General features: G+C 49.3%; 1 protein-coding gene across 1 annotated transcript in view; it reads left to right on the top strand.

Moving 5' to 3' along the window:
* Positions 1–5,189: 5,189 nt before the first annotated feature.
* Positions 5,190–10,249, top strand: part of GDPD2 (glycerophosphodiester phosphodiesterase domain containing 2) — a 7,629-nt gene continuing 2,569 nt past the window's right edge. Inside the window, exons 1-11 of the mRNA XM_007957783.1 lie at positions 5,190–5,294; positions 5,551–5,654; positions 5,958–6,051; positions 6,251–6,310; positions 6,557–6,655; positions 6,823–6,916; positions 7,060–7,205; positions 7,329–7,411; positions 7,525–7,675; positions 9,415–9,636; positions 9,848–9,996. Of these exons, the coding sequence (XP_007955974.1) occupies positions 5,190–5,294; positions 5,551–5,654; positions 5,958–6,051; positions 6,251–6,310; positions 6,557–6,655; positions 6,823–6,916; positions 7,060–7,205; positions 7,329–7,411; positions 7,525–7,675; positions 9,415–9,636; positions 9,848–9,996 (1,307 nt within the window). The remainder of the gene's footprint in view (positions 5,295–5,550; positions 5,655–5,957; positions 6,052–6,250; positions 6,311–6,556; positions 6,656–6,822; positions 6,917–7,059; positions 7,206–7,328; positions 7,412–7,524; positions 7,676–9,414; positions 9,637–9,847; positions 9,997–10,249) is intronic.

The raw sequence follows: 10,249 nt of genomic DNA, 5'->3' as shown, positions 1-10,249 counted from the left end.
ACCCCTCCTTGGGTTTCCGAGGCAGTATCACTATGGAAGTAGATTGCCCAATCTTCCTTCTGAGGAGTGGCTGGTGGGTTTGAACCACCAGCCTTCTGGTTACCAGTCAAATGCCTTAGGCACTACACCACCAGAACTCCTAAGGACATGAAGTAAAGTGACAAATGGACAGTTTATACATAAAAAGGACACACACTATTCAAACAGACAAGACACACAAATTATTCAAAGACAAGGCCACACTCACACATCAGATGCTCCAGAGACCCTGATCCTGAAACAGTCTTCCCCTGAACCAAGTTAGGCCTTCCTTTCCCAAGGAACAATACGAGGCAGGGTTCCCTCACAAGATGGTCAACTAAGCCTGCCCTTCTCTCATGGAGGAGCAGTACTATTGTGGCTAAGAGCAAGCTTCTTCTCCCCTCAATCTCAGCCCTATGATGCCCAGGAAAAGGGTAGGGGGCTTACCAAAACCAGCTCCTGAAATTGTCCTTTTGCCTTTCATCTTATTTTGAAATGTATTGGTGGTGCCACCTACGGACAGAGGCAGTGGGCAGTCTGCCAGGGAAAAGAAAATCCCAGTAGATGCTTATAACAGACCACTCATGCCTCAGTTGGGGACGGGCCTACCACATCTCAAGGGGGCAAAGCCCACCCAGCGATGCCAGAAATCTGTTGTAGTAACAACAAAGTGCTTACCCCCTGTCACGTAAAGCCAAGGTTGAAGGGGGAAAGCAAAAGGTTTATTGAGTGTTGCTACCCAAAGAGACAGAGGGAATCACTTCTCTAAAATGTCTGTCTCCTCAAGCAAAGGTATAAGTATGATTATACAGGGAAATGGGAAGGGGTCAAAGATCCTCTGAACTGCCAGGAATGTCTTTATTTGCCTTTTTCTGTGGTTACTTCCAACTCGGTGTTCCTCATCCCAGGGTCATCACACTTTATGTATGGACTATGGTCTCCAGCCAAAATCAGTCATAGGAGAGAAGGTGTAATGGAAAATAGCAACCCTAAGAATGTATAACAGAAAATAACACACCTAAAGAGCTCAGCGTCCAGGAAAACAAAAGGGAGGGAAAAATAGCAAGTTAGTCACTATATTAAGGTCTATTTCGATCGTGCCTGTTAGTCTGTTAAAGTTCTGCAATTTTCACTGAGAGTCCCCTTTGACCCTCCACACTGTGTTCCTCGGCCCCTAGGAAAGCTGTTAAGGGATTCATTGCAAGTACCTGAGCCTCCCTGTCTTTTTGTAGCTGCCCTCTTTACTAGAGGGTAATGTGGAGCATGGTGTTGTGTTTTTATTTTGCTTTGCTACTCCAGGAAATTGGAATAAAGCTAACAGCCAATGACCTAACTTCCATCCACTGTAGAACTTTCCTGGCCTCCAGGACACGGAGGAAATAACATTTACTAAGAAGCACCTCTGGTAGCGTAGTGCCTAAGGCACTTGACTGCTAAACAGAAGGCTGGCAGTTCAAACCCACCAGCCATTCCTTGGAAGGAAGATGGGGCAATCTACTTCCATAGTGATACTACCTCAGAAACCCAAGGAGGGGTCATTGTGCGTCGGGTCTGACTTGACGGCATGTAACAACAACAAGCATCTAAGAAGTTATGTAACATATCTACAATCACTACCCACTAAACCAAACCCACTGCTATCGAGTCAGTTCTGACTCATAGTGACCTCCATTGGGTTTCCAAGGCTGTAAATCTTTACGGTAGATTGCCTCCTCTTCCTCCTGTGGAGCACCTGGTAGTTTTCAACCATCGACCTAGTTTGCACCCAAATGCCTTACACACTATGCCACCAGAGCTCCTTTACAGTCACTAAGTGGGTGAGTAATAGAGCTAGGACTTAACACCAAACCTGAGTCTGAAGCAGTAACCCTGAAGCATGATTTCTTACTAGAAAATAGGCATGGGATCACAATGCTGTCATGTCCTAAGACTGAAAAGCACTGGCTGCTGGCTTTCTTCTTTGAAAGGGGAGAGGAAGGGTATGGCTTACCCCTTACTATGCATCTGGGTTCTCAATCTCTGAATAAATCTAAAGGGCTAGCCCTGGAATGCCATACATAGCTGCTGACTGGCCTTGTGGCCTTCCAAGGAGTTCTCAAGCCTTGAAGTTCATATCCATGCAATCTGAACCCCAGCCCCCTCACGCCCCACCCCCACAAAAAAAGCCTCTCAAAGTACTGTCATGAACTGGGTACACTAAAGCCAAGACTCTTCTAGAATCCACCAAAGCGCCAACAAAGGAAATTGAATAACAACATGCCTAGAATGAAGCTTGCAGGAGAACTAGGTGACCTGGCAACCCTCTCTGGCCTCCTGCTAGCAAGCAGCCCTGCTTCTCCTTGCATTTTAATGTAAAGGGAGCAAAAGAGTCTCTGCCATTGCCAAATAGAGCCTCTGGATACAATGGGAGGGTGGAGAAGGAGGGGGGTTGGCTCCTGGCATAGGAAAGCCTGTCTGCCTTCTCACTGTTCAAAATCCAGTGCACGGGGGAGGGGTAAACTGGCTTAACCACAAAGAAGACATCCTTTCCCACCAACACTATGTTAGCCCTCAAATTTTGAGCCACTGCATCAGCCAAAAAGTAGAGAAAGATCAATCAAGCCAGCCCCTGGCCTATCCCACCCAGAACTCTGTACTTTATAGCTAAGCTGACTGGACAACTTGCCAGCCAGCCCTCTTCTGTTGATGATGTAGTAATAGCATCTTTTGAATATGTTCAGGTCCACTTGTATCAACCTCCAAAACTCTGTGACCTTAACATATAAACTATTCAAATGATTCTTGAGAAGAGAATTTAGATACCTTGGGGACAAGGCAGCAGGAGTGATGAAAGTCTCAATGTGTCCTCAATGAGCATCTCCTGTTTGGGCTGATGAGGGAAGGGGAGGGCTGCTAGTGTCACCCAGGATCCACAAGACCCATGGGGACCCTAGGTCCAGAAATAAGGCAAGCTGCTGCCCAGAGTTCAGGAAGTAGCTTGCAACTATATCTCATAAATGCACTTTGCAGGGGTGGAAATAGGAGCCCAAGAAGGAAAGGAGGCTGATGAATCAAGGCTATATACTCCCAGGGAGCTTGAGACTGGATGCTAGACTTACACACACACACTTTTTCCTGGGGTGAGGCAGCTGGGCCCCTTCTTACTGCCAAATTTCGAAGTTGTGTGTTCACACACACACACCCCAGCTTCCCGCCCTCAGCCCTCCCCTCCCTGAGCCAAGACAAAGCTGTCCAGTGACTGGGAGTGGAGCAGGAGGAGGGATGGAGGGATAGGGAAGTCTGCACAAAGGAATTCCTCATCTCAAGCCCCCTGACCGGCAGCGCCAACAAGTAAAAAAACAGACTGCTCTCCCTCCCCTTTCCTCCCTCCCATCTTCCCACCCAACTGGGCACTGGCCATAGAGCAGCTGCAGACCTTCAGAGGATCCACACAGCCTCCTATAGGTGGCAACAGTGCCACCTGTTTGACTGGTGGGGCTGAGTCAAGGACTGGAAGAGGGAGGAGGCAGACAACTCGGAGAGGACCTGGGAAGCAGTGCAGTGCAGAGCAGAGAGCAGAGCAGAGCTGCCGCTGAAAAAAAGGTGTGAGGGGTTGGGCAGGCTGGGAGTTACAGTTGGGATGGGCAGGGTGGAGGCTCCAACCAGCAGAGATTGTGCCCAGGATGCAAGCACCTCTTCTCAGCTCCCTGATCCCATCCTACAGATAGCTCCTGGAGGTAGGTGACTCTGGAAGGCAGTGTCTGGAGTACAGGGAGGCAGGAGATGCAGACTGGAGCCCAGGGCAGGGCTACAGCAACCCAGTCCTGGGAAGAGAAGAGTCCGGGATCTCCCTTTGGGATGGCTTTTTCCTGGGAAGGGTCGCTGGGAGGGAAGTGGTTTCCTTCTCTCACCTCTCCCTCCATCTCTAATCACCCAACTCCTCCACCCCCTACTCTAACCCTCCTTTTCCAAGGTGAGCATAGGATCAGGAGAGAAGTTTCAGGAGCAATTTTCTGCCTGCCATACACTTCCTCTCAGGGGTCCAGCTCCACAGGGTAGCCCAGAAGATAAGGGGTTGTGTCCCTTAGGACCATTCTGTGTGTGTGTGTGTGTGTATGTGTGTGTGTCCAGGGTTCCTTTGCATACTCACAGTCACCTAGAAACCCATTTATACTGACAGCCCCTTGTGCACACACACATGCATATGCTGACACAAATTGCACACCCTTTCATGTAGAATCACAATCACATAGGCCAGTTTGGGGATCAGTAAATCTGCTCTGTCTCAATCAGACCCAGAAGCACAGGGTACAGGGATCCCCTGCTCCAAGACAACCACACCTCCCCCATCACACACACCTTGCCCTGCATTTTTTGTACTTTCACCGAAGCTAACTCAGAGGGTGGGGCCCGAGAAAGGGGGAAGGCTGGACAAGGTTCCTAGTTGAAGTGAGTTGATGATTGGGCAGGAAGGGACAGGACTGGGGCTGAGGACTTGGATTTCCAGAGGTCCATTAGTAGGAAATGGGTTCTTTCAGAAGGCTGGGAGTGACCCAGAAAACCTGTTCCCCTCAAGTCTTCCATCTTATTGGCAGTGCCCCCTTGCCCCCTGGGAGGTGGAGAGAGAAATTTTTTTCAGTCTGGGTTTTGTGATGTGTGCAATCTCTGTATCCATAGCAACTGGCCAACTAGCTGGGCCTCCCTTAGCCCCAGGTCAAAACTGGAGCCTCTGCTTCAGGTTACTCTTAGTTCCTAGGGTGAAAGGCTCCTCATCATGGAGCTGCCTCAAGCTTGACTGGATATGCCTCAACTTGCTGAGCTGAGTTTGCTCCACCCAGGGCAGTTTCTCCTGAGTTCCCACCCTGGGCAAGCACTCCTCCCTAGAGCTTAGTGCTGTTAAATAGGGAGGAGTTGGAGAGAGGGCCTCCTGGTGTCCCACTGACTTTCCAGGTATCAAAATTAAAAGGAAAGAAAACACTGGAGATTGTCCCCCTGTGCCAGCCCAGGAGCTGAGGCTGTTCATCTCCTTATGTAATCAGGCACTCTGGCCCTGCCCTTTGACCTCTGTTGCTGAATGGTGGCCCATGCCTCTGCTCCTTCCTCAGGCTCCTTAGATACGTTGGGAGGGAGGCTGAGATCTGCCTAGGTCCCTGATGGCCTAGTGTCCCTTCCTCCAGGCCCTCACCATCATGGCCAAGTCCCCTGGCTGCTGCTTCGTCTGGGCCCGGTGCCTTCACTGCCTGTATAGCTGCCACTGGAGGAAATCCCCCAAAGAGAAGATGCAAACCAGCAAGGTGGAGTAGGGGTGGAAGGGGAAGGCTGGAAGTCAGAAGGCAGAGGCCAATTAGAGGGGATAAGGAGGACAGAGGCAGCTGAGGGGAAGGGGCTTTCTTTCCCCAGGAAGAAAATCACCCTCAAATATGGAAAAAGCTGCCCCTAGACCAGAGCAGCCCAATGCAAGACAGAGAACCCCCTTAAGCAGCTGTGCATAGTGGATTCTGGGCTTGAAAAGGGGGATTGGCTTTGAGCTTCTCTCCTGCCCCTTTGCAGTGCGACTGCATCTGGTTTGGCCTGCTCTTCCTCACCTTCCTCCTCTCCCTGGGCTGGCTGTACATCGGGCTCATACTTCTCAATGACCTGCACAACTTCAATGAGTGTGTCATGGACTCCCCCACATCCTCAGGATAAATGTTACCCTATGGTCCACCCTGGGACCCCTGGGTGCTATCATCAGTTATCCCTCAGTCCTGCGCAGCCCCCTAAGGCCCAGTTCTCCTGCTACCCAACTTCCCTAAAAAATCCTCCACAAAGTCTCCTCCAACCTTGGAGCCCTTGGCCCCATGAAAGACTTTCCCATCACTCCCTTTTAGTCCTTCCAGATGCACCCACCAATGTCCCTCAGGCCACTATTGACAGCCTGTCCCCCACTTGGACACCTCCTTCTTCCCCTCTCACAGATTCCTATTCCACCACTGGGGACACTGGATGGACTGGTCCGTGGCATTACTGCTGGTCATCTCTCTTCTTGTCACATATGCATCCCTGCTATTGGTGGGTCTGGGGGCAACTGGCCTAAACCCCTAGCTCAGCCTTTGCTTTCTGCTCAGCTCTACCCTCTTGTTCTAACCCTAGCCAATGATGGGGAGGGAGCTAATTTTTGGGTGGGAGGGAGATGTCAGTCTTGGAAGCCCATCTTAGTGACCTTGCCCTCCCTTGGCTCCTTGTAACTCCAACCATCCACGGCCTCCAGCTCCTGGCCCTGCTACTGCAACTCTGTGGACAGCCTCTGCATCTGCACAGTCTCCACAAGGTATAATGAGGGAGGGGGACAGGGAGAGAGGGAGCCACTGAGGCAGTTAATTGTCAAGGACTTCACTATAATATCTTCAGGGTCTAGCCTAAGACCTAAAATTCAGTAAATATTTATTGAGTAAAAGAAGGACAGTGGATGAGTCAGAGGAAGAGAAGGGTCCTGTTTCCTTAGAGTTAGGGGGCAGTCCAGGTAGCTATGAGCCAAGGTTGACAGAGAAGGCTCCAGTCATCTCTGGTCTCCCAGGTGTTGCTGCTCCTCATTATCCTTCTTGTAGCTGCTAGCCTTGTGGGACTGGACATCCAGTGGCAGCAGGAGTGGCGTAGCTTACGTCTGTCACTGCAGGTTAGTAGCCGATCTTTAATGCCCAGGTGGGAGCCTTTGCCTGCAGCCAACCTCAACATGTCTTGCTCCCTGGTCCCCCAATACTGCAAGAATCTCTGAAATCCAAACTGGAGGAGAAATAGAGGGCACCAGGAAGAAGACCCCTTCTCATCAACTCTTGTCCACAGGCCACAGCCCCATTCCTTCATATCGGAGCAGTGGCTGGAATCACCCTCTTGGCCTGGTCTGTGGCTGATACCTTCTACCGTATCCATGGAAGAGGTGCCAATTCCACTTCTCCACAAGTCCTCACTAGCTGCTGATGCTTCTGCTTCCTGTCACCACGTTTGCTGCCCCTGTACTCTTTCTGCCCCTAGAGCTTACTCACTGCCCTTTCTCCATAGCCTGTCCCCCACTCCCCACAGGTCTGAAGATTCTGCTACTACTCCTATTTTTTGGAGTTGCCCTGGCCATCTACCTGGCCCCCCTATGCATCTCCTCACCATGCATCATGGAACCCAGAGATTTACCCCCCAAGCCTGGGCTAGTGGGACACCGAGGGGCCCCCATGGTGAGTGTTGGGCAGAATGCTGGGAGGTGGTGAGGATCTGCTCTTCCAGGATGCAGCAGCCAGGCCTGTGGGTTCCCAGACTCCCACCCTTTCCTGCAACCTCCTCATGGTTCACTTTCCCAGCTGGCCCCTGAGAACACCCTAATGTCCTTGCGGAAGACAGCTGAATGTGGAGCTGCTGTGTTTGAGACAGATGTGATGGTCAGGTGAGGGAAGCTGGAAATTGGGGGATCTGGGGGGCTGAAGGACACAGTGGAAGAACTCAGGAAGTGACTATCAGCCCTAGAGGTTACCCCTCTGACACCCCTTGTACCCTCAGCTCTGACGGGGTCCCCTTTCTCATGCATGATGAGCACCTGGGCAGGACTACGGATGTTGCCTCTGTGTTCCCAGGCCGAATCACAGCCCACAGTAGCGACTTCTCCTGGGCTGAACTGAAGAGACTCAATGCTGGGACCTGGTTCCTAGAGGTGAGGGCAGCCTCTGGGGAGAGGCAGCCACCTGGAGGGGCAGAGTTCATTCCACTGATAAGCATTTGCTAAGTCCTGTGCTGTGCAGTATGAATGCAGTTTCTGCCCCCAAGTCTCTCCCATCTAATAAAGAAAAGAGCCTAGGCAACAGGCTATTAGAACATGAAACCTAGAGCAATGAAGATACCAGGTAGAGTACAAAGAGAGAAGTCGCTGTTTGTTGGGGTGGGTGTGCAAGGGGATCAGGAGTGGTTTCACAAAGGAGAAGATGACTATCAAATGATAGTTTTTTTTGTTTGTTTTTAAGATGAGCTAGGCTGGGAAAGGGAATTTTAGTCAGAAGGAAGAGCATGTGTTAAGCCCTGAAGTATAAAAAAGTGTGTTGTCAGGAGAAAAAAGTGGCTCAGTATAACTGGAAGATAAAAGTCACTGGAGTGGTGGGTGATGAATTGGCAAGCTCTGAGGGCATGGTGGACAGAGAACTGGTCTTGAAGGGCTTTGAATGCCAGACCCAGTAGTGTGAATATTAATACTGTAGGTGATGAAAAATATTTAAAAGGATACTTTATTTTTTCAGTTTCTCTTTTTTTTTATTACAAAAGTAATTTCTTTTCATTGTTAAAAAAACACAAAGCATTAGAGAAATAATGTAGAAATTGGAAAGTTCCCCATAATCCAGCTCCCGTGAAGTATTCACTGTTAACAATTGGGTATATATATTTGGTACAAGTAGGATCACTATACTGTATATACTCTTTTGCAACTTGCTTTTATTTTCCCATTTACCTCTCTGTATTTATGGTACATCAGAGTGATTAAGAGCAAGGGCTACCTGGGTCTGAATCCTGGCTCCACCACTTACTAGCTATGTGCCCCGAGCAACATTCCTTAGTTTCTCTATATGTCTCAATTTCCTTGTCTATGAAATGAGAATAATAAAAGTACCTACCTTTTAGGGTCATTGGGAGTATTAAATAAATTAACACACATAAAGTATTTCCTAATAAATATTAGATAGTTGGCTTTTTCCATGTCAGTAATTAGGAGATAACAGGGGGAGCAGGGGAGAATGGTAGCAGCCTGACAGCCACTGGGGAAATGAGAGAGGGAGCAAATCAAGAATAAGTGAAAGGATTGATGGCTAAGCAGAATTGAGAAGAAAAAAATAGAACTGCAGTGGCAACAGTCCTCAAGGTGTGCTCTGCCCATGGGAGTGCCCAGACTCCCCAATTATAGGTGTAGAGAGAGTAGATTATAGAACTGAATCAGAGTTTGGGATTTGGAGGGCAGGTGGAGCAGTCAGAGAGTTGAGGGTGCTATGGAAAACTAGTTCAAGATGTGGATGGACCATGGGTTGGAGATGCAGGTATGGCCACAAAAGGGCTAATCGATTTGGAGGAAACCAAGGGGTCAAGATCTCAGAAGTCTCCATGAGACCAAAAAGAAGGCATAGAGAAAGAAATTTAGAAAACTGGCAGGGTAGGAGCATGAGGTCACAGAGTAAGATATTAGAGTGTCTGGGAGAAGGCCATTGTTTTGAGAAGAATGACTGGCTCAGAGGTGGACAAAGCTGAACACTAAGTGGGAAAAATGAATGATGGTGAGAGGGTTGGCCTGGAGGTCTCCTCTGGTATTGAAATAATTGCCTCCTTTTCTCTCTCTCTCTCTCTTTCTCTCTCTCTCTCCCTCTTTTTCTCTCTCCTTCTCTTTCTCTCTTAAAACAATTTTCCTATCTTTAGAGGCAACCTTTCTGGGGGGCCAAGAGACTGTCAGGCTCTGATTGGAAAGAGGCTGAGAACCAGACAGTACCAGCATTAGAAGAGTTATTGAAGGAAGCTGCAGTCTTCAACCTCTCCATCATGTTTGACTTGCGCCGCCCCCCACAAAACCACACATACCACAACACTTTTGTGAAGCAGACATTGGAGACTGTGCTGAATGCAAGGGTGCCCCAGGCCATGGTGATGTTGCCAGGACCTCTAGGGCCCCTTTCACTGCTCTCCTCACCTTGCCTTCCCTAGGCTCTGGTGATGATTTTGAGACTGTCCCCTGCCCCAGGGCCCTGCTCCAGCTCATATACCCCATTTTACGGTGAAATCTCTCTGCCCTTGCCCCATCCCATGGAACTCCTGTGTCTCCTCCAGCTTTATGCCCATCCTTCCTGAACTACAGGTCCTTTGGCTACCAGATGAAGATCGGGCTAATGTCCGACAACGGGCTCCCAGAATGCGCCAGATATATGGAAAGCAGGGAGGCAACATAACTGAGAGGCTGCAGTTTCTCAACCTCCCATATCAAGACCTGCCACTGTTGGATATCAAGTGAGTGCCAGAGGTTAAGAACTGCTAGGATCCCATGAGGCTTAATGGTGGGGAAAGACTAATGCAGGGAGTGTAAAGGCTATTCATTCATTCACTCTTGCAACAAATATTTTTGAATACTTGCTATATGTCAGGCACTATTTATTATAGACTTTGGGGATACAACATGAATAAGATGGACAAGCTCCTTGCTGTTATGGAATTTATGTACTAGCAAAAGAGGGGGCGCTGTGGTAGTGTAGTGCCTAGGGCA

Source organism: Orycteropus afer, unplaced genomic scaffold (genome assembly GCF_000298275.1).
Source record: "Orycteropus afer afer isolate SDZICR_OR568_19922 unplaced genomic scaffold, OryAfe1.0 scaffold00796, whole genome shotgun sequence".
In the NCBI taxonomy this organism is placed as follows: Eukaryota; Metazoa; Chordata; class Mammalia; order Tubulidentata; family Orycteropodidae; genus Orycteropus; species Orycteropus afer.
Note: the sequence above shows the minus strand (reverse complement) of the source record. Positions and strands in the feature narration are given on the sequence as shown.